The sequence below is a fragment of the Rutidosis leptorrhynchoides genome, chromosome 8 (genome assembly GCF_046630445.1).
Source record: "Rutidosis leptorrhynchoides isolate AG116_Rl617_1_P2 chromosome 8, CSIRO_AGI_Rlap_v1, whole genome shotgun sequence".
Classification (NCBI taxonomy): domain Eukaryota; kingdom Viridiplantae; phylum Streptophyta; class Magnoliopsida; order Asterales; family Asteraceae; genus Rutidosis; species Rutidosis leptorrhynchoides.
The window spans coordinates 337,138,802-337,162,262 of NC_092340.1; the positions used below are offsets into that span (position 1 = coordinate 337,138,802).

Here is a 23,461-nt window from a genome sequence, read left to right on the forward strand (position 1 = left end):
CTCATATAACCTAGTCGATAAACAGAATGATGTTGAATCCGATAAAGAGAAAACGACCGGGTTTATGGCAGGGAAAAGGTTACTAAGGCTCCGACTCCGTTTGGAATGAAGTTTGGCTGGTTGTAATGTTTATGTCCTTGTTTAGATGGGTCTTAGATTTCTCAGTGTTGCTAATCCTTGTTTGGTGTGTAGATTCTAGCTTGGTTTTTGGTTGGCGGTGAGGTCGCAAGACGCGCTTGTGATCGTTGTTCCTATTTGTACTTTTATTATTTTTTAAATTATATTTACCCGGTACATTCTTTACCCAAAAAAGTGAGGGAGCTATTACACTTTCATATATGGTCGATAAAGATCGATATTTATGCTTAACTTGTTAACAATACAGAGTATCAATGAATTACTATTTTTTATTTGTATTTATAATTTTAAAACGTGATATAATAACACGTAAATACAAACCCTCTAAAGTAAAATAAACCGGACTGATAATGTGGTTGAGGTCGACGAGTATGTTGATCTGATTTCCTCTTCGTCGGCAGAGCTCAGTTTGGGATTTATGTTCTCTTCTCGCTCGATTAAAGCATTTCGCTTCTCAAAGGTGGATGACTAACTCCTCATGCCGATTTCTAAAGTAAGAAATTTATTGCCGAGGTGGAGAGTTTCTAGAAAAAGTATGGACATTGTCTGACTATTAGTGCACTTAGTGTAGCGGACTTGTTGACGGATTTTTTTTTTTTTTTTTTTGTTCTCATTCTATTCGTGGTCAACGAAGTCAAAATAAAAGTTTAAGGTCATTTACGCTGTTTGGTATAGAGTTGAAGAATCAACGACGAAATTTTGTCTATTTTTTGGGATTGTCATCTTTTTGATAAAAGTCTCATTTATTTTTCATTATATTTTGTTTTTTTTAAATAAAAAATAAATAAATAAATAAATAATGTAAGTAAGAAAATAAATTCCGGCTTTCCCTCCATTGCGTATGCGAAAAAGAAAACCCTTCATTGTTTTTATTTTTTCGTTTTCCTTTTCGTTTTGTGTTATGAACGTAGATCAATAGATCAATAATTGGTTAAAGGAGTGAGTGTGTTTGTGGAAGAATCAATAGTTGTTTGCAATTCAATTCAATTATTAATTAAATTAATTACTGAAATTCGTAAGTTCAAGGATGAATGATGATCATTACAACCGAGTGCTTATAATGGACGACACACAAGATACTGATACCGAAGAAGAGGATGAAACTGAAGAAGAGGAAGAATCTGAAGAAGAAACTGATGAAGAATCGGAAGAAACTGAGTTAGATTCGTCAGTTAGGGTTTCACGGCGGACAGGTATTTCACAGGTGCAGGCGGTTGATGATTCCAACAACAAATTAAAGAGTCAGGTCGATAGTAATGATTCTAAACCTAATTCTAAATCTAATTCGAATGATAATAATAATAACGGGCTCGAGATTGATGGTTTATGCTGTCCAATTTGTATGGAAGCTTGGACTAATGTTGGACAACATCAAATTAGGTATTATTATTACCTTCATTCATCAATTTTTTATATAATCATGAACAAACTTGTAAAGTATATGTGGTTTGGGTGAATCTGACTCTTTCTGTTTGCATTATGACTGCAGTTGCCTTCCCTGTGGGCACATATTTGGATATAAATGCATCAGCAAGTGGCTTCGACAAAGCCGAAGTTCTGCGAAGGTTTGTTTGTTATATCACTTATGTTAGTTTAAATTTGTATCACTTTAATTGTATCTTGATTTTTGCTTAATCATTGATTTCCTGTTACCAGTGTCCTCAATGCAACAGAAGATGCACAACGAAAGATGTTAGAGTGCTTTATGCATCAAGGCTTTGTGTTGTTGATGCAGAATTACAAAAGGTGACTATGATACTGTGAAATGAGTAGATAAAATGTTTATTGTTTCATCTCCTGATTAAGTATATGTTTTTTGTTTGCAGCAAGTGCGGTCACTCGAAGCTAAATGTGCTTCTCTTGAGCAGAAGCTAGAAAGACAGGTGAAGACCCGAGGATATCGTCTTTTCTATTTGAGCATGATATATATGAATTTGGCATTTTTTTTCCTTATGATGATATACTGTTAAATGGATTTTATTTATAGCTAATTTTAATGTACAACTGCTCTTTAGTAAAAAAAAAAAAAAAACAGCTTTGAGGGGTTTAAGGTCACAACCGTTATCATACTCAACCAAAACATTTGTTAATTAACTGGTGGAAGAAAAGTGAGGATGGCAACCATATGATAACGTATGTATACTTATTTGACTATCAGGTCTGCACATGTTCAGTTTTCTATATCATGTTTAATGGATATCATCTTAAGCTTACGGTAAGGTACGAAGTTGATTTTGAGTAAAAAGACAGGTGAATAGGGGTTCAAGGCCTCTTCCATTATCATTTTGCCTCATCTTTAAACAACAATACTGTTTATTAACCACCTGAAAAGGGTGCAGTTGTGATAATGGCGAGTAGCGGAACTTAATCTATATTCAGTATTACTTTTTCAGTCACAAATGTATCACCCAAGGCACCACTAAGTCAAGAATAGGATAGAGAAACAATGTTTTGATGTTTTGTTCATGTTATTTTGATGTGGTTGTATTTCTATTTTGTTATTTCTTTGTTTTACTTACACCGTTATACAAACATGATTGGATAGATTGTTGTTTCTGAATACTTGCATAAGATATTACATTCTCAGGATGGTTACTTATTTCGGCTCTGATAATGGAAACTACATTCCTGTTTATTTTATCAGAATATTGAGTGCTGCAAGAAAGAAGTTGAAGCACAAGAAAGAGAAGCTGATTTGCATCTTGAAGTGCAGAAGCTAACAAAGGTATCTTTTATTTTTGTATGTTGCTGGTTACTTAATAAATTTTATATATTATATATTTCTGTTGATCCATGTATCAGTTTGTTTTAATAAAAGGGATGCAAGTTATGTTATTCTTTTAACTATTCCGCACATGTTGTTGATCCTTTGGTATACTTACTCTCTCACATTATAGAGATCCCATTTTAAGCTGCTTTGTATGTTTCTCATTTATTTTTAAACATAAAACTTGTGCTAGAAAGCAGAAAATTTGGAGAGATTGCTAGAACGTACACAGAGAGAGTCACAGGCGTTCAACTGTAATCAGAACTATCAAAGTAGAGTTATAAATGGTAAAAGTTCTATAGATAACCTTTTGAAAACTGTCTAATAATATCTATTTATAGTTGGTCTAGTGCCTATTTATAATGTATACTGAATTTTAATTTGTTTTTATATGACTCGTAGCATGTGGCGTAGACAATGGATCTGGAAGCCAAACTTTTCCAGGGATATTTGCTCTACAGGTAATAATTTCTCTGTGCTTTCAGTTTATTAGAATCTAACATAATAAAATTAGTGAAATCTACGTTCTTTTCAGTTTTTTCTGTTTATTCAAGGTGTGGTCATAGATTTTAACTGATGGTTGTTTATTCGTAGCACGTTTTACGATTACGTTATGCTATCAATTTATCTTTAAAGGAAGCAATTTTTATTATTTTTAGTACATCTGTTAGTTGAAATCTTATTTGATTTCACATGAGGAAAAAGACCCTAAAAATCATATATGTATGTATGTAATTATTTTTTATTTTATTTTTTTTGTTCTACGTATTTATATATTTATTTTTTGTTATATTAAAAGAAGGGAACATATTGTCCGCCAGCCTTCTCTATCAAGCACACACTAGCCAAAAACAGACCATCACACATTCATGGATGTAAAAGCATTAGTCGGGACTGGTCATTCAGGACCTTGTAGGGATCAGTCAAGTTGAGACTAGTCTACCATTGACCAACTTTGACTGATTACATCCGACTTTGACTAACTAAATCCGACTTTGACCAACTAAATCCCATTTTTAACTGATTTTGATATGTTGACCGCAAATTTGACCGACTTGGGCCTAGTCGGGCTGACCAACTCCCCGAATCCGACTAGTTGGCCGTCTAGGTCGACTTTTGCAACATTGCACACACTGTACATTTTGTTGCATGTACATTGTTTGACAACATTAGTTTCTTGATGGAAGTTTAGAGACCCAAAATCTTGTTAGAAATTGCATGAATCCAAGTATATTCATCTCCCTTCAATTTGGCTATGACCAGTGTCAGCTTCACATATACTACACTTTGGTCACATGTTAGGTGTAAACTATACACTTCGACAGGGTTATCTTTGCTTGTTCATCTTGTTTTCACTATTATAATATGTATAAGTAAGTTGAAACACTTGAAATACTGTATTTACTATCATATTCAGGTAATATTTTTGCTTGTTATTATACATAATTCCACACTAATTATCCAGATTCTGATTATTATCTTTACCCTAGGGAGAGTTTCGGGTAGATGGTGGTCGATATTTTGACATGGATGCTTCTGGTCAACTTATAATGGTTGCTCGAAGACTAAATGGAATAGGAGGAAACGACATACTGACAAAAGTAAGCTTGCTTCCATTACATACATCCGAGTATCAATTACTAATGGGCTCTGCGTTTGTTGGAATTCTTAATGGTGCCCCCATGAATTATTTTACCCGAATCAGTCACTATTAATGGTATTGTGCAGATAAGTTTGGTAGATCCAAATGATAGAGAGGATATTCAGCTTCCCCCAAATACAAAAGCTGTTAGGTCTCTTTGTGTTAAACCTTATAGCAGGCTTGCGCTTCTTACTTCTTTAGGGAAAAAATTATCAGTTGTGAGGTGATATTCCTTCGTATCTCTGTTAAACCTAAATATTACTTATCACTGTTTCCTTTTCCTGAACAAATGTCTGGTTTTTATATTGTCTTCAGTACCGAAAGCAACAACACTGTTCTTACCTTTGATTTACCGGTAAAATCCCGTCTTTTTCATTCTATTATGTAAATTTATTGAATGTTCTTTACGCTTTTTGTGATGCACTGCTTTTATAGAGAAACAGAGATTTCTGAATCATTTCTTCTGTTAGATTTTGTTTTTTATAGTAGGGAATAGATTTGTTGGTTTCTTTAATACTTGCATGAAACGTCCTTCGTAAGTTTTCTTTAATATTAAGTTTCCATAAGTCCGTTAAGATTGTGCACTCTGTTTTATTGTGAATGTTGTTGCTATTTACTTCAGGTTCCTGCTTGGTCCTGTTCATGGGATATTGACATTTCACATCTTGTTTATGCTGGATTACAAGTACCTTATATTACTCGCTTCCTTTTTAGCCTTCCTTTATTTTTTATTATTTTTAAATTTAAATTGTTTTTTGACCCTTTTTTTAAGTAAATGAGTCAAAATAGTCTGATTGCAATTTCTTATTTGTTTCTCTGCATGCAGAATGGGATGGTAATGGCTTTTGATATGCGTCAAACTAGGACACCCTTAGAATCTAGGACTGGGTTGTCCTCGAATCCTGTTCATACCGTGATCTCTGTTGCACCTGAATCATTACTTCCTTCTGGTACAAGATCCCTTCTAACCGCCTCTCAAATTGGGATGTGTGAGTGGTTCATTGGTTGCAATGAAGAAAGGTACTATTTTTTTTTGTTATAACTAATAAAATATGAGCACTTTTGTATCCTCCTACACTGCGTTACTTGACATAATCTTATAACCTTAGGCAATGAATATTCTGTTTAAACAACGTGAATGTTATTTTGTCAAACTGAGTATTTTCAAAACAATTGTACTATTTTATACAAGTTTCTCACTCGATTAGGAATACCGTATATTGGTATCATACAGACAATGTGGGTGCAACCCATTTTCTTATGGATCGGTTAATTCGTATATTTCTGTATATATTGGGTGTATATATATCTAGTGGGTCAAATGGGTAAACAAAAGTAGTTAGCTTAAACACAGATGGTTCAACAGTTTTGCTAAAAACTTGGATTATGATTAAAAATATTACTTATAATTTTGTAGTCCTATTCAACTTGACCTTCAACCTCTACAAAAGTTCCATTTTTTTCCAAAAGCTTGTTTTGATCCAACTACCCAACCCACCCATTTTGCCTTCTTTTTGCATGACAATAAGTTTATGTTTAATCATCCTTTTTAATTCTTTGTTTATGCTCTCTAACTATTGCGCTTCAAAACATATTTATTGAAGGCCGTATCTGGTTCCTGAATCAGAAAACCAAGGAGTTTGTATATCTCTTGCACACTCTGGTAGTGACGATATTGTTGCTTCATTTCGACCCAAGATTGAAATGTCAACTGTGATGCCTGTCTCTCAATCACTTCCAATTTCTTCAATGTCTGGTGGAGTTCAAGGCTCTCATATAATATACAAACGGAGTGGGGCACAAAATTATCTGAAAATTAACTCCTTGTTAGCCCAAGTAGATAGCATACGGTTACCAAAGTCTATCATCATTAACAAAGAAAGACATACTATGTTTGTTTCTGCAAACGAGGTTACCTCTGAGTTGGTGTTGCATGACATGTCGAATCTGAACGTTGTTCAGCGTCTTAAAACACCAAAGAACCAGATATGGGATGTGAGATGCACTCAGATGTGGAACTCATGTGTACTTGGTTGTTTAAGTGGGGATGTGATGCAGATCTATAGGTGATGTAATTAAGATTTGGAATTGGTTGCTCTTATCGTTTTTAATTAGGTTTCATAGTTATTTGCATAATCTATCATATGCCATTTCGATGGTAGACCACAATAGCTTTTATATACTTATTTAAAAATTGGATTTTTCTAACGACAACTCTTATTGTTGTCGTTTAACACAGTTATAAGTGTTTAAACCATGGTTGCAAAAATCGGGAGAACTCGGCGAGAACTCGGAATTTCATTCCTGGCAAGAACTCGTTTTGAAATCGGTCAAAAAATCGGCCAACGGCCAAAAATCGGTCAAATCTCCAAAAAATCGGTCAAATCTCGGAAAAATCGGTCAAATCTCGGTAAAATCGGTCAAATCTCGGAAAAAACTCGATAAAATCTCAAAAGTCAACGAAAGTCAACCGCCGATAACTCCCCGAGTTCTCCGAGTTCTCATTTTGGAGACCCTGCCGAGAACCGATTTCTGCAACCTTGGTTTAAACAGATTGTATATTGTATGTGAGTGAGTTATGATGTTGACTTTCTGCTCTAAAAGAAAAGAGTTGTGACTTATCAGAGCCATAGGATTACTTGTTAAATTTATCATGAGTTGAAATTGAATATTTGTAAAACTTCAAATAAGAACTCAATGAAAGTTGGAAAAAAAAAACAGTGTATTTAGAACAAATTTTCTATTGATTTATTTACATGTGAAAGGTATAAACCTTCACATATGACTATATGAGCCAATGTGTTCTTAGGATTTACTGTATATTTTTCTTTTACATTTTCTTGGTTCTGATTTGAACCACTACCATTATTCATATAGGAACGAAGTTTAACACATTACACATGTAAAATAACACTTAATCTTGTGGTTGATTACTCATATCACTATCACTATATATACTAACTGATCATGCTATTGACCTTTCTACCCTCTCTCTCTTTATGCAAAATGTAAATGAATTTCTATATAAAAAGGCTTAATGTAACAAAATACTTTAGAAAAGAGTAGCAAGAGACATGGAGATAGAAGTGGTAATGGTTGAAGGCAAGAGAGAAGAAAATAAAGAGGAGCAGGTGATGAATTCAATGGAGAACGGTGGTTGCAATGATGACAACAGAGACTACGGTGGTGACGTTTATTTGATGTGGGAAAACATTACAGTTTTGGTTCCAAACACTACTAGTATTAATATTAATATTAATGGTAAGATTAAGCCAACCAGAAGGATACTTAATGATGTAACTGGTTTTGCTCAACCTTCAAGGATCATGGCTATAATGGGTCCTTCTGGTTCTGGAAAATCCACCCTTCTTGATTCTTTATCAGGTAATTCATATGTTTCTTGAATCATACAAACTTTGCTAGTTATTAAGCATCTTAAACTAATATATGAACCTTAATTAAGGTATCTTTTAAGTTTATATAGACCAAATAAACAATAAATCAGCAAAAATTATCAAATGAACTTGACCATGTACACAAAATCATGTGAACTAGAACACTTTAAGGTCAAAATATCTTCGCATGATCATGTATTTTATCAGTAGTTTTATATCATGGTAGACATAAACCTTTTTTTGATAAACACACGACTGAATTTGTACACATTTATGGTTCTGTCATTGGACACAATATCAAATACTGAAAACTGAGTTAAAGTGTTTCACTGGAAAATTTTATTTGTGTTTTTTTTTTTTTTTTTTGAAAAGCAAGATAATTTTATTGATAAGGAAATGATACAACGAGGATTACAACATGAGAAACACTAATTTGAGCGAAACTCGAGGACCTATACTAGATATAAAGTAAGAAACTAACAAGATGTAGAATACCCTTTGAGTTAATTGGTGTTCTTGTTACAATATCAAATACTGAACATGAGTCTTGTCCCAAGTCATTAGTTTTCAAACTTATGCAATGTGGTTTATTCGAGTAACTGCCTGGGGATTCACTCGAATTCATGTTTGTTTAAGTCTAGTTGATTATATTTTCATATGTTTCTTTAAATTATACTCTGCATGTTTAAACTTCTGCTATTTCCCCTAATTATTCGGTAATTTCTTTCAAAAACAGATATATACTATTCTATAATAATTAATAATCAAATCAAATATTACAACAAAAAAGAGACGATTTTATTAATTCTTAACTACTAAATTGGGATCACCATCATCATTAACAATGAGATTCCTTTAAGTGATGTAATTTAGTTGAAATCTATATGACCATAACTAACTGGGTGTGTTATTTATTATACCCAAATTGTAACTTTGACAATCTCATAAAACTAACTTTAATGATAAATCAAGATAGGGCATATCACATTATTGTTTCATAAAATTTAGGACATAATATAAACCATGATAATCTGGTAAATGTCTTTTCATACATTTGGTGTGAGATACTGAGATGGTAGGTTGAGCCCTTAAGATAACATGAACCAAATGTTCCTTGAAAAACTTATATAGTTTCATTAATGAGTTAAAATCTATTTCTAATGTGGTATTAAATTTGAAAGTATTTTATTTGGTTTATCAAGTTAGTTGGGCGAGTAGAACAAATTCAAATGAACATCTGTTTCATTCATTTGACGTGATGCTTAATATGAGGGTTCGTTAAACGAATACATGGCAACTTTCAAGGAACTTGGCGTAATAAACTTATGTTAAACTTTTGTTGGAGTTTTTTAAAAGGATTAGAAAAAAAATTATGCATATTGTATTTGATACATAGCATTGTTTAATATTTTATGACCTTAATAATAACTATATATATGGTCCAAGATTATTACCTTAAATGAAAATATTATGTCACCTAAAAGCATATATGTTAAAATTTAAGCTAAGAAGATATAAACCTATAGCAAGATATGTTAAAATTTTATCTAAACTGATAGAAAAAACAGCTTAGTTCAGTCTCAGTGAACGTGATTTTTAACAAAAGCCAACTCTAGACAAGAACACAAAAGACAACCTTTTAGTATACACTTTCTCTGTTTTCAAATTAGAAGCTACATATCATTTCATAGTATGTTTAACTTTATATTAGGGGAGGTTATACTGTTTTATGGTTTTTTAATGCACACACAGGAAGACTAGCCGGAAATGTTATTATGATGGGCAATGTTCTTCTCAATGGAAGGAAAACAAGGCTCGACTATGGTGCCGTTGTGAGTATTTTTCTTAATCCCAATTTGGTCCTGATGCTCATTGATAACACATTATGCGACACTTGAATGCGACTGTAATACAATATATTAGATACTGAAAAACAAAATTTATCTTGATTTATTTGAAATGTCATCAAATAACAATTTAATTGCATGTAACTGTGGTAATGATTAATCGATGTAAACTAATGTTATGTGTGACTAGGCTTATGTGACCCAAGAAGACGTACTACTGGGAACACTAACAGTTAAAGAAACCTTGACATACTCTGCAAAACTAAGGTTACCAGAAAGCTTAAGCGAACATCGAGTGAACGAAATAGTTGATGAGACAATCATGGAGATGGGTCTTCAAGATTGTGCTCATAAATACATCGGTAATTGGCATTCAAGAGGAATCAGTGGCGGCGAAAAAAAGAGACTTAGTATCGCACTCGAAATCCTCACCCGGCCAACTTTGTTGTTTCTTGATGAACCTACTAGCGGCCTCGACAGTGCGTCTGCCTTTTTTGTCATTCAAACGCTTAGAAACATGGCTCGAGAGGCTAGCCTAACCATTGTTTCCTCAATCCATCAACCAAGTAGTGAAGTCTTTGCACTTTTTGATGACCTGTTTTTGTTATCAGGTGGTGAAACTGTGTTCTTTGGTGAAGCCAAAATGGCCTTGAAGGTACTTATAGCTAAAAGTTACAAACTTTTTTTAATAATAATATATTAGTCATCATTTTTATCTTTGGTTTATTACCTTATGTAGTTATGTATGTACTTTTTCATGACTTTTAGTTCTTTTCTGAGGCGGGTATACCATGTCCGAGTAAAAGAAATCCTTCGGATCACTTTCTTCGTTGTGTTAATTCGGATTTCGATAAGGTCAATGCTACTTTGCAGGGTTCTCAAAGGCTTAAGGTAACAACTTTTGCTCTGTTTGCATAAAAGACTTGTAATTTGAAAAATCTTGACAAACTTATGTTGTTTATCGGTACATTGCAGGATCAGGAAACCAAATTCATCACTCATACATCAACAGCAGAGATCAAAGAAATGCTTGTTTCTAACTACAAGTGCTCAGAGTACGCAGCATTCGCACGAAAAAGAATTCAAGATATTTCATCCGTTGTAAGTTTGACAAAACATTCATGTTCACGAGTATTTAAAGAATGATCTAATGACTAACCAAGTTTGATTTGTCTAAAAATAAATAAATTAATAATCTTTTTTTATTTTTAGGCCGGGCTTGCGATTGAAACACAAAGTGGGAGTCAAGCAAGTTGGTGGAAGCAACTTACAACACTGACAAAAAGATCTTCGGTTAACATGTATAGAGATATTGGGTACTACTGGTTGAGGATAGTGGTTTACCTTGCGGTTTCACTATGTGTTGGTACTGTGTTTTTCAATGTCGGCACGAGTTACCATGCAACATATGCACGTGGAGCTTGTGGAGGTTTCATCTCCGGTTTTATGATTTTCATGTCCATTGGAGGCTTCCCTTCCTTCATCGAAGAAATGAAGGTATCAACAACATACATATGTTATATGTATACCTAGTAATCGGGTCGGGTCGAGTTTGGGTCAAAATGGGTCGAACCCAAATGGGTCAGCATTTTAAATGGGTCTAAACGGGTCGAACCCAATCGGTTCGGGTTGGGTTTGGGTCGAGACCTAATTTTTTCCCTAAATTTTAAAAAATGAGATAAAAACTAAAAACATATTTTTTCTCTAAATTTTTTTGAAACGCGAAACTGAAAACTAAAAGATGACAAATGAAATGCGAAACTAAAAACTGAAACATGTAACTGAGGTCGATTTAGTACTAGTCTTTGTTGTGTGCAGGTCTTTCATCGAGAGAGGCTAAATGGACACTACGGAGTAGGAGTGTTTATGTTTTCGAACTTCATATCTTCGTTCCCATTTTTAACAATAATGTCATTTGTTACTGCAATAGTAACATATAACATGGTTAAATTCCAGTCGGGGTTCACCCACATTACGTACGCCTGCCTTGATCTTTTATTATCCATGGCTGTCATTGAGAGCTGCATGATGGTTGTTGCTTCACTCGTTCCAAACTTCATGATGGGAATCATTGTCGGTTCAGGTTTCATTGTAAGATCAAATCCACAATAATCACGCATTTTGCACGTAAAGTACTTTGACTTTCTTTGACTGTTATCCTTCTGCAGGGTGTTATGATGATGACTGCAGGCTTCTTTCGTCTCCTCCCTGATCTTCCGAAAGTATTTTGGCGGTATCCAATTTCTTACATCAATTCTATGTCATGGGCCCTACAGGTAACCCTCAAGATTGTATAATTAATAGATTCTGCATTAGATTGTACTTCCTCCGTCCCAATTTAATTGTCACCAGACCAAAAGATACATGGTTTAGGAAATGTAAGTACTTTTTGTATACTTTACAGTTTTACCTCCAACTTTTTACCTACCTTTTTGTATTGCATACTTAAAGTAAAGTAAGTGTATAAAAGAACTTTAACTAATTATTCTTATTTATTTATGGATGTTGACTATTAATTTGGGACTGACCGAAAAAGAATATCGGACTATTAATATGGGACATAGAGAGTATAATCTAAGAGAAACTGCATTAAATTAATATGTTATGTTTTTGTGTGGTAGGGAGCATATAAAAATGATATGATCGGTATAGAGTTTGATTCTCCGTACGAAGGGGGAGCGAAACTTTCCGGTACATTCATCTTAACCGACATGCTCGGGATTTCACTGGACCACTCGAAGTGGTGGGACCTAGTGATTGTTGTAGCCATTCTCGTATTTTACAGATTGCTATTTTTCGTTGTGCTTAAGTTTAAAGAACGAGCTGCACCTATGTTTCGGAAAATGTACGCCAAGAGAACCTTACATCATCTCAACAAGAGACCATCTTTCAGGAAAACATCGTCTTTGGGTTCAGAGAGACACCAACCAGTTCGTTCGCTATCTTCTCAAGAGGGCTTTAGTTCTCCCCTTTATTAGACTGATCATATACAGTTTACAAGACTAGCTATATAAATGTATCCACACAAATATTAAGGTAAACAAGAATCTATGACTTTAAAAAGTTAAAGATATCCTTCCTATATAGTATATGCTTGCAATTATATAAATTTCATATTGGATTGTCTAACTCGTGGCCTTGGTCATGAGTTGCACAAGATTCTTATTTAATTTTATAAAGACAAGGCAGTTAATGAACATACAAATATGAATAGTGATATATAAAGCTGTGTAAACACAAAACAAAGATATAATCACAATGTCAGTCCCAAAATAGATAATCATTTTAGATACTATAGTTTCAGATACTAAAGTTTCCAAATTACATCAGCAAATATTATGTTAAATTCTGTATAAGATCTGTTTTTGCAACAAAGATAAAAATACAGGAAATAGATAGATAACATGATTTAACTTCAATCAAGTTTGCCATTATCTGCTGCCATTGCTGAATGACCGATATCAGCAGCTATAGGAGCATGCTCACCTGCAACCTGTTAAGACATGATGAACGAGATTCATGAGGACTGGTCAGACAAAATGAACCTAAATGATGCTTACTGGCAATTACAATTACAATAATAAACAAAGAAGTGATATATCTTCCTCGTATATTGAAAATTTTACTCGGTAAATGATCAACCTACATGCTTAAACATAACACATCCATTTCTAGAGTAGTCCATAATTTCCTTTACTCAGCATCACTAACTTTATCCGGTCCATTTGTTAATTCTTTCACCATGACAAATGATGGCTTACTAAAAAAAATCTTGTTTTAATTACAGCTATTACAACATATGGACTAAATGTGATTAAAAGGTGGGTCAGATGTCTTTGATAAATGTTCAAAACAAGAACTTTATAGTACGGGTTGAAACGGCTAGGGTTGATCTTTCCGATTTTTGAGGGACATAAGTATCATTTTTCTGAGGATTCAATTCCTCCTCGAGATCTTTTGCATATTTGGTCGCTGAAAGAACCAACTCTTTGCAACATTGGTCCCCTTACACATTTGAAATGACATATACACCATTTTTTAGAAGAACTAATAACACAGAAACAATATCTCTGTTTTTCGGGTATTTAACTAGAAGGGACCATGTGCGCAAATTAATAGTACGCAAACTGGCAACTAACTGGAAGTAATTAAATTTACCAAGATATATATATATATGTTGTAACATAAATTCTAATAGACTTTGACTAATTTTACGAGTTTTTGACCAAGTTACCGAAATTTTTTTTTTTTTTTTTTTTTCCCGGCAAACAAAGAAAATATATTAATTTTCAAACCAACATACAAAAGGGCTGGACATTACCCAAAGCCCAAAAGAAAGCAATGAAAAATACAATATCGCCAATACAACCAAACTAACAACATGCTATATGAAAAATCTACCATCTTTCAACTGCAAATCCCAATTCCTAGCAACTCTTTTCACAGCCCCACTATGGTTAACCCTAATAGTCAACAATTTACATTGAACATAACTGCATATAGCTTTGCATAAATCTTCATCAGACCTCTTAACCATTCTAAACAGTCTATGATTCCTTTCCTGCCACAAAAAGTATAAACAAGCAGCTACAACCAATCTATTTACAACATTCCATATCTTACCTGCACAGGGATAAATTGAGATACCATGAACTATCTCATTCAATTGATCCGGCAATCCCCTATACTCAAGCTTCATCTTAATAAATCTCCACACCTTCATACTAAATGGACATTTGAAAAACAGATGCTTTACAGAGTCCATCTCATAATCACATAAAGAACAACTAAGCTTCTGATTATTCATCCAAATAGACATTCTATCTTGAGTACTCAAACGATTTAACACAGCCAACCATAGAATAAATGCATGTTTAGGATCAAACCCTTTAAACCAAATAACATTGCTCCAGGTTACTTTTGGTCTATTTATTCTAAAATCCTTCCAGACCTGATGAGTTGAAAAAGGCACTTTCCTGCCATCATTAGTAACCCAAACATATTTTAACATGCCATTATTATGAACTGTACCAATATGATCTTTGACTTTATCCCTCAAGTTCAACAAGAACTTCCATCCCCAGCTGTCATTATAACTAGGCTTAATCTCCCAAAAACTCCTACCTTTTAATTTTATGACATTAACCCACTTACTCCACAATGAATTCTGTTTTGTGATTAACCTCCAAATCTGCTTCACAATAAGAGTTTCATTCCATTCCTTTAAAGGTCTAAGACCAAGACCACCTTGATCCTTTGGAATACATACATTCTTCCAATCAACTTTTGCCTTACCTTTTGAACTATCAGCCTGGGCCCACAAGAACCCTTTTAACATTTTATCAATTTCAGTGATAATCCCACAAGGAAGAGTATAAACCGAAGCCCAATAAGTTTGCATTGCAGACAGAACCGAAGCTACCAATTGAAGCCTCCCTGCATAAGACAGCTTCCTCAATTTCCAATTTTCAACTTTAATTCTAACTTTGTCCACCAGACATTTACAGTCTTTAATCCCCAGCCTTTTAGCAAGAAGGGGCACTCCCAAATACTTCATAGGGAAATTCCCCACTTCAAATGGAAGAACCTGCACAATAGTGTTTTGAATACCAGGGTTTACACTACCAAAAAAGATAGTACTCTTACCCATATTTGGCAACAATCCTGAAATATCACCAAAATCTGTCAATGCTTTTTTGATAATTTTCACAGAATGGACATCCCCATGACAAAACACCATCAGATCATCAGCAAAACATATGTGTGTTAACTTCATCTTCTTACATTTATAATGATATTTGAACCCACTATTGCCTTGAGTGTATTTACTAAGAATGAGAGATAATACCTCCATAACTAGGGTAAAAAGATACGGTGACATGGGATCACCTTGTCTAAGCCCTCTCCCACCTTTGAAAAAGCCTTCAATGCCACCATTTACACATATAGAGAATGAAGAGCTGGATACACATTCCATAATCCACTGAACCATAACATGATGAAAACCAAAACCAACAAGGATGTCCTTTAGAAAACACCAATTAACAGTGTCATAAGCTTTCTGAATATCTATTTTAAGGCACATCTTTTTGGCCCTTTAATCCTGTTATATCCCTTAAGCACCTCCTGTGCCACCAAAATGTTATCATGTATAGACCTTCCAGGGATGAAGGCACTCTGATTACAACTAACAACCTTATCCAGCCCTACTTTTAACCTATTTGTGATGACTTTGCTAATGCACTTATACAAAACATTGCAACAAGCAATAGGCCTGAAGTCTGAAACCTTTGAAGGAGTTTCAATCTTTGGAATCAATGCTATTAAAGTAGCATTCAATTCCTTCAATAACTTGCCTGTTTCAAAAAACTCCTTAACAGCCATACAAACATCTTTACCGAATTGTCCGAGTGGACCGAGAACTCCCCGAGTTCGCCAAGAAACTCGGCCGTTGACCGAGTAACTCAGATTGTTGACCTAGTAATTGACAGAGTTGGGCACCGAGAACTCGGCTGGTGATCTAAACCGAGAACTCGGCCGAGTTTTACAACACTGAAGCTAATAAAAACTATTGTCATTATCACTAACGTTTCCCAATCATAACTGAGGCCCACCATTGCAATAAAAACAATACTACGGATGTTCAAAATTCAGAAAGAAAAGAAAAAACAAAAAGGATAATTGAGATTGGGAACAAATGTTGCGACTCCAAAGTAATCCGATTATAACCCCAAATCTTGGTTTCAGTTAACCTAATTTACACACCTAACACCCTAGCTGAATTCAAGTGCCACTATGGACAAATACTGTAAACTGCATATCAGTAAGTTCTATTACTTAGAAACAATCACAAAAAAAAAAAGGCTTCTTACCTTTTCACTGGTTATGTTAGCAGCAGGTTTATAAGGACAGGCTGCCGGTGCGCGCTCTGGTTTCCGGTATTCCCACCCTAAAAGTCTATACACTCTTGCCTGACATTAATTCAAAATACATAAAAAAATATTATCCTGTAAATAAATAAATATAAGATCAATGATTGCATACCATGATAGTGTCAAACAAGAGGGGCAATAGGTTTACAATCGGAACAAGGAAGAGCGGCAACAGACAAGCTATGCACACCTAAGCATAAATTAAATAAATAAACATTATTGCTTATTAATTATTTATTCCATAAAATTCATCAAGTGAAGATGAATTTTTAATAAATAAATATAAATTCAATGAATGTTTTAGGGTTAACGAAGACAAACATCACTAATTTTAAACGTGAAGGAAGAAATCTTACCATCTTAATCGATGGATGGAAGGATCGATTGGTTTTTAATCGTCAGATGTTCTTCTCTCTGGAAAATAATTTGACGATCCCTGAATCGAGCCTAAATTATTATTTTATTTTATATTCTTTTCAGAAAAATAAAAAACTGGATAAAAATTGTGGAATAAATGAAATAAAATGAAATGACGAAGGAATATATATAACTCATTGACCAATACAACTATGGCAAAGAATATAAATGAAAAATTACAACACACAAAATTACAACCACCAAACTAAACGACTAAAGGGACCTGCGTCAGCGTAGTTAAAAAATAATAAGTGTTCGAAAACGATTGAACGGTAACTTCAAATGACGAGTATATAAATTACAGTTTTGATAAAAATATAGAAAACTGTGTTCTGAATATTTCATGGATACAATACTCGTCTAACAAATTAAAATAATTTTAATTTATTTTAATCGTGTTTCTAATAAAATTCTCCCATGACAAATCATAAATCACATAATATATAATATATGAAATATGAAATATAAAATGAAATTAAAACAAAACAAAACACAACATAAAACACGTGCATAGCCTCAACCGATAAATATCATATGCTTAGTCTCACTATCCATAGTGAGAACCAAGTGGTCAACTAAACGAAAGATCACTATATGTAAGACCCTAAACCCAAGTGTACAGGTGTACATAAACGTTGAATAATCAAACTGGATTAAATCGAAACTGACAGACTGAGTTTGAGCTTGTGCGCGCCGCGCACCTTGTCTGATGGCAGTTTTCTGTTTTCTTTTAATTAGAGTTAAATGAAGGGCATTTTGGTCATTTCACTTGAGGACGGATCTGTAGCCTTAATACCAGAATTGGATCTAGTTTTAGATCATTTTCAAATTCACAAACACTCTCTTTTCATCTAGAGAGAGATAGAGAGAGATTCTAGAGAGAGATTTGGAGATTTGGAGATTTGGAGAAGAAGGATCTTGAATCGATCAAAAGCTCGAGTGTTAAAGTTGTTCATCTCGTTCCTAGCTACGTTGTGGTAGTGTTGGTAAGTTCTAACTCCGAGTTTTCATAGTTTGATTAGTATTCTTAATTGGGGTTTTGATTTGGGTGTTCTTGAGTAAACTCACTAGTTGATAATTGGGTGATTTGAGCTAGTAAATGGTGTCGATAACCATTGTTGGTGGGTTTTGGGTTGGATGATGAAATTGATTAGTTGATAATCATGTTTGGGTGTGAAATCACTAGTTAACTCAGGTTATAAGTGATTAGAGGTGTAAGCTTGCAAAATGGGTGTTTTGACTTTGAGATTGGGTCAAAATGAGTTTTGTGTCAAATGTTGCAAGTAATGTGTTTTGATGATAAAACCTCGAGTTAAATGAGTTGTTGGAACATAATCACTAGTCGATTGTGATTATGGGGGTTTTCGGGTGAGATTTGACTTAGTCAAAGTGGAAGTAAGTGCAAATGGGTCAATATTGCACTTATTGGTGTTTTGGGTATAAGCTAGAGTGTTTAGCTTATTTGTTTGTGAATTACTTAGGTGATTTACATTTGGACGATTAGGAGCTCAAGCGGGAGTTGCCTTTCTCATAACCGAGGTGAGTGAAATATTTATACGTTTATGTATATAATTTGGTTGCTTGTGTGCGGAGTGGTAAGTGACATCCGTTAGGATTCACTTTTCGGGGACCACAATTGGGTTGGAAAATATAGTGAGTGATATCCGTGTGGATAGCTCTTCGTTGGCTATATTTGGTTGCGATATGTGGTGAGTGATATCCGGAAGGAATAACTCTTTTATGACCACGATTGGAGGTGTGGCATGTGACGAGTGATTAATGTTTGACCTATCGCTCTTCGTTGGTCACATGTGTGTGTTTGGTTATGTTGCGAGTGTTTAACAGTTGACCTATCACTCTTCACCAGCTACATGTGTGTGTTTGGTTATGTGACGAGTGATTAATGCTTGACCTATCACTCTTCGTCGGTCACATGTGTTTGCTTGGTTATGTGGCGAGTGATTAATGTTTGACCTATCGCTCTTCGTCGGCCACATATGTGTGTTGGGGTAAGTGGTGAGTGTTATCCGTTTAGGGATCCGCTCTTCGTTGGCCACTTATCGTAGGATGGTAAGCGGTTACGCTTTTCGTCGGCCATTCTTGTGATTGAGGTAAGTGTTAACGTTTCGGTTGCAATTTTCATCGGCCTCATGGTGCGTAGTGGTGAGTGGTTAACGTATTTGACCTACCGCTCTTCGTCGGCCACGTACGCGTTGCGATGGGTGGTGAGTGGTTAACGTATTTGACCTACCGCTCTTTGTCGACCACCATCGAGTCGAATATCGACATTGTGTATGTTGGGGTGTGTAAGTTTCACTAGCATTGTACATATTTTGTTGTTGGCACGTATTATTGTTGAGATCTCTATGCTAATGGTGTTGACTTGTTGTACGTACGATTTTACGTTTATTGCGGTTTGCTAATGATACTGTGTTGTTTGTGTAGGTGTATGCAAGTGATTTGTAACATCCTGTTACCGGGCCTAGCTGAAATGACCCTTTTGACCTTGGGTGTGATTGTATGTTATTATAATAATTATATGTTTATAATTATTTGGTTGTTTAGTTGAGACCAGTTTGTGACAAGGGTCACAGAACAGGTTCGTTTGTTTAATTTGGACTCCGTTAGGGCCGCCTAACGAGGTAAGTAAGTTATCAGATAACTGGTAAATACCCGTGTGTGATGGGGTATTGTATTTAACCTAAATATAAAAAGAAGAAGTCAGCTTCTTCTCTTACAACCCGGAAATTTTTGACCAAATTTAAACTTTATCTTTAAATGATTTAATGTTTTCGACACGATAAGCAAAGTCTGTAATGTTGAGCCACGAAAGTTTTGGAACAATATTCATGTAATCAATTATTCTTTGACTGTTCTCGAAGATTCACGAACAATATATATATAACTTAATGTGCATATATATATATATATATATATATATATATATATATATATATATATATATATATATATATATATATATATATATATATATATATATATATATATATATGATTTCAAGTTATTTAGTAAAAGATAGTAACATTCGATTATTGATTCGATTGATATTTAGATAAGTTAACTAAAACGTTTAAGATGAACCAGTAAAACACTAATTTGCTACAGAATTTTCGAATTGCTACAGTACCTGAAAAGCTACAGTGTTTTCGAAAATCACTATTTGCTACAGTGAAACACTATTTGCTACAGTGAAACCGACTTTGCTACGGTGCTACAGTGAAAACGACTTTGCTACAGTAACACTATTTGATATCGACTAACTAGCAAACAAAAGCGGATCAGGCGGCCATGCGATCGCATGGCAAAAGCACTGAAAACCCATGCGATCGCATGGGGCTAAACAACTGGCCATGTACTATAAATTCAAGTGTTTTTGCTCGAACGAATATCACACACACATATTTACACAGATATAGATATATACTCCATAATATTTATTTATTTATTTATTATTATTATTATTATTATTATTATTATTATTATTATTATTATTATTATTATTATTATTATTATTATTAAGATTAAGATTAATATTATTATCAATCTAATTATTATTAGTAATATTATTAGTATTATACATAAAATACTACGACGAGGTCATGTCCAAATAATTTCAAACCGAATTTTCAAATGAGTCAAAGCTAAGGAAACTATGGGCTATAGCTATGGAGGTTATGGGTAATGTACGTGGGTATTATTCGCAAGTCTAACCTAGTGTTTATCATCTCTGTTGCGTCTACATACTTTCCCTGCAATATTGAATCACAATATTGATACGTGAGCATTCATATCTTATCTTTTATATATTAATTGTGTATCCATGTCTAGTACTCGAGTATATATATTTACGCATGCTTGTATGCTAAATTTTGTCGTTAAACAGTTTATAATGAATCACGAATTAAATACATATATTACTGGTAAAAGGTATATGATATACATGTTTTGGGAAAGCTGGCGAAAAATCAATAAATTTTCATTTAGAAATCGCGTAATTTCGATGAACGAATTAAAAGATATGGTCAACTGAATTATGATTGACGTTAATTGGAATTGCTTTTGAATCTGCAATTAATATTTAAACAACTTGTTTGTAAGATTGATAAATTGGATTTTTGAATTTTAGCAACCGAGTAAATGAATCCTTATATAAGGTACGTCTCGTTTTGTTGAACTATTGTCAAAATTAACTTTTTGAAACGACTTTGGATAACTTTTGTATATTGATCTCGAGCATTAGGATTGTGATACACTATGACCTGACCTAGCTTAATAGACATTTATTGACCAACATATGCTCTCTAGGTTGAGATCTACGGTTATTTGGTAATCCGAGTTTCAGTCACATTTTGGTGAACGACTTTATATGCTGCTAAGGTGAGTTTCATTGATCCATTTTTAGTTGCTTTTGCAATATATATTTTTGGGCTGAGAATACATGCAATTTATTTTAAACGCAATGGATACAAGTACATATTAAATTCTACACCGAGTTTGAACCGAAAATCCCTTAGCTTTGGTAACTATTAACTACTGGTTATAAGAACTGGTGGGCGTGAATAGTTGTATATGGATCCATAGGGCTTGATATCCCCGTCCGAGCTAGAGCACTAGCCTTTTAACAGACGTATGCTATTTGAGAAGTGTACACGTTGGTTTGCGTGTATTATTAAGATGATTATACAAAGGGTATAAAATATATATACGTTAAGTTTAGTTACCAGGGTGCTCAATTTTGTAGAATATTTTGATAAATGTTTCTGGATGAAACAACTAAAATCTTGTGATCCACCTTTATATACAGATTATGCGAAACACTAAAACTATAAACTCACCAACCATTGTGTTGACACTTGTTAGCATGTTTATTCTCAGGTTCCCTAGAAGTCTTCCGCTGTTTGCTTATATGTTAGACAAGCTATGTGCATGGAGTCTTACATGGCATATTTATCAAGGAAACGTTGCATTCACCAAATCATCACCATGTATCTTATTTTGACTGCATTGTCAATGGAAGTACTATTGTAAACTATTATTTACGATGATTGTCTATATGTAGAAATCATCAGATGTCGAAAACCTTTGATTTAAATATTCATTTATGGTGTGCCTTTTCAAAAGAATGCAATGTTTACAAAACGTATCATATAGAGGTTAAATACCTCTTAATGAAATCGATGAATGACGTGTTCGTCCATATGGATTTGGAGCGATCGTCACATCTCCCTTTTTCTTGAAGCTTCCAAATTATACTCTGTACCCACTTCATCTCCTACCTCAAACCCTAGATCTTTAATCCTTGTTCTAGAGCTCAAATCGTTCATATCTTTGTGTTCTCTACGATTCACTGATTCTTTTAAGGTAAGATTTGTAACATTTCGTGATTTAATCTTTGAGAAATTAAGAACTTAGAGTTAGTTTTTATAAAAGTGTAAATTGGGTCAAAATGGGTTGATTTAGTGTTGTTTGTGTCAAAACTTTGTGGGTTTGTGTTTTAGAATGATCAGTGTATCAGATTTGGTAAGTTTTGAGGTTAAAAATGAGCTCTAGATCAAGAATTGGTGAGTTTGGTGAGAAACCCGTCACTTTGTTCTTCAGCTCCTGCAGATAAACACAGTCGGCCGACTGTCTCTTGACACTCGACCTACTGACTCGACCATCGACCAACTGACTCGACCATCGGCCGAGTGTGTCTGTGAGAGACCATCGACCGAGTGACTAGACACTCGGCCGAGTGAGTGTGGACGGTCGGCCGACTGTCTCTGACAGTCGACCGAGTGTCTTTGGCAGTGAAACATTTTACTAAGTGTTGATTTTTAGCCGTTATGCTGCCCGTTTGTATTTTGGTGTTCATGATGTAAATTTTGAAAATGCATAAGTGTTAAGTAGACCTTTTTGTGGCGCTTTTGATACTGATTTGCTATATTGTGTTGTTTTGTGTTAACGGATGGAAACTAACTTGATTTGCCTTATGTTCAGGTGATAAGGATAAGGAAGAAGCTCAGTGATAGTTTATATGAGCTAGTTGCTGGTAATCGGTGAGTGGGATTATCTCTTGGTGTAGTATAGAGTAGCAAGTCGTGCTACTATGTTTATATTGTTGATAATTGCCATGATTAGTAGTTATGTTGTACAGTTGATCGCATTTAAGGTTGTCATACTTTCAGTAGTATTAGTTGCCTGTAATAGTAGTAGTTGACTGGTTGTATGTGCACAATTTGTTATTGTTGTTGTTGGAACCTATTGTTGTTAGGTTCAGCTCGGAGAGGTCAACCTAGTTGTGGTTGGGTCTAGTTGGCTAC

The 23,461-nt window shown here is 34.3% G+C and overlaps 3 protein-coding genes across 3 annotated transcripts; 2 read left to right on the top strand and 1 right to left on the bottom strand.

The window, feature by feature from the left end:
* Positions 1–1,042: 1,042 nt before the first annotated feature.
* On the top strand, positions 1,043–6,795 carry LOC139862411 (uncharacterized). Its single transcript, XM_071851011.1, has 13 exons — positions 1,043–1,518; positions 1,628–1,703; positions 1,795–1,884; positions 1,965–2,021; positions 2,783–2,863; positions 3,099–3,192; positions 3,308–3,366; positions 4,396–4,506; positions 4,634–4,770; positions 4,863–4,902; positions 5,170–5,232; positions 5,374–5,567; positions 6,152–6,795. Exons 1-13 carry the CDS (start codon positions 1,166–1,168, stop codon positions 6,615–6,617), a joined length of 1,821 nt encoding a protein of 606 aa, XP_071707112.1. The 5' UTR covers positions 1,043–1,165; the 3' UTR covers positions 6,618–6,795.
* An 826-nt stretch (positions 6,796–7,621) lies between these two features.
* Positions 7,622–12,767, top strand: LOC139864535 (ABC transporter G family member 12-like). The gene is made up of 9 exons (XM_071853118.1): positions 7,622–7,931; positions 9,695–9,774; positions 9,980–10,444; positions 10,558–10,680; positions 10,765–10,890; positions 11,002–11,286; positions 11,608–11,880; positions 11,958–12,065; positions 12,411–12,767. Exons 1-9 carry the CDS (start codon positions 7,622–7,624, stop codon positions 12,765–12,767), a joined length of 2,127 nt encoding a protein of 708 aa, XP_071709219.1.
* A 283-nt stretch (positions 12,768–13,050) lies between these two features.
* LOC139862388 (uncharacterized) lies at positions 13,051–17,236 on the bottom strand. Its single transcript, XM_071850984.1, has 4 exons — positions 17,078–17,236; positions 16,834–16,911; positions 16,662–16,760; positions 13,051–13,282 (listed from the first exon to the last, which is right to left on the bottom strand). The coding sequence occupies exons 1-4, from the start codon at positions 17,078–17,080 to the stop codon at positions 13,205–13,207; spliced, it is 258 nt and encodes an 85-aa protein (XP_071707085.1). The 5' UTR covers positions 17,081–17,236; the 3' UTR covers positions 13,051–13,204.
* Positions 17,237–23,461: the final 6,225 nt, after the last annotated feature.

Bases quoted from the DNA above. Each gene is read 5' to 3' on its own strand.
- LOC139862388 (XM_071850984.1), bottom strand. The intron at 16,761-16,833 runs GTATGCAATCAT...AATTAATGTCAG, and splicing joins TCTTGTTTGACACTATCATG to GCAAGAGTGTATAGACTTTT. The intron at 13,283-16,661 runs GTAAGAAGCCTT...ATGTCTTAACAG, and splicing joins CTAACATAACCAGTGAAAAG to GTTGCAGGTGAGCATGCTCC.
- LOC139862411 (XM_071851011.1), top strand. From the start codon at position 1,166: ATGAATGATGATCATTACAACCGAGTGCTTATAATGGACGACACACAA. The intron at 2,864-3,098 runs GTATCTTTTATT...AACTTGTGCTAG, and splicing joins AAGTGCAGAAGCTAACAAAG to AAAGCAGAAAATTTGGAGAG. The intron at 5,568-6,151 runs GTACTATTTTTT...TATTTATTGAAG, and splicing joins ATTGGTTGCAATGAAGAAAG to GCCGTATCTGGTTCCTGAAT.
- LOC139864535 (XM_071853118.1), top strand. From the start codon at position 7,622: ATGGAGATAGAAGTGGTAATGGTTGAAGGCAAGAGAGAAGAAAATAAA. The intron at 10,681-10,764 runs GTAACAACTTTT...GGTACATTGCAG, and splicing joins AGGGTTCTCAAAGGCTTAAG to GATCAGGAAACCAAATTCAT. The intron at 11,881-11,957 runs GTAAGATCAAAT...ATCCTTCTGCAG, and splicing joins TTGTCGGTTCAGGTTTCATT to GGTGTTATGATGATGACTGC.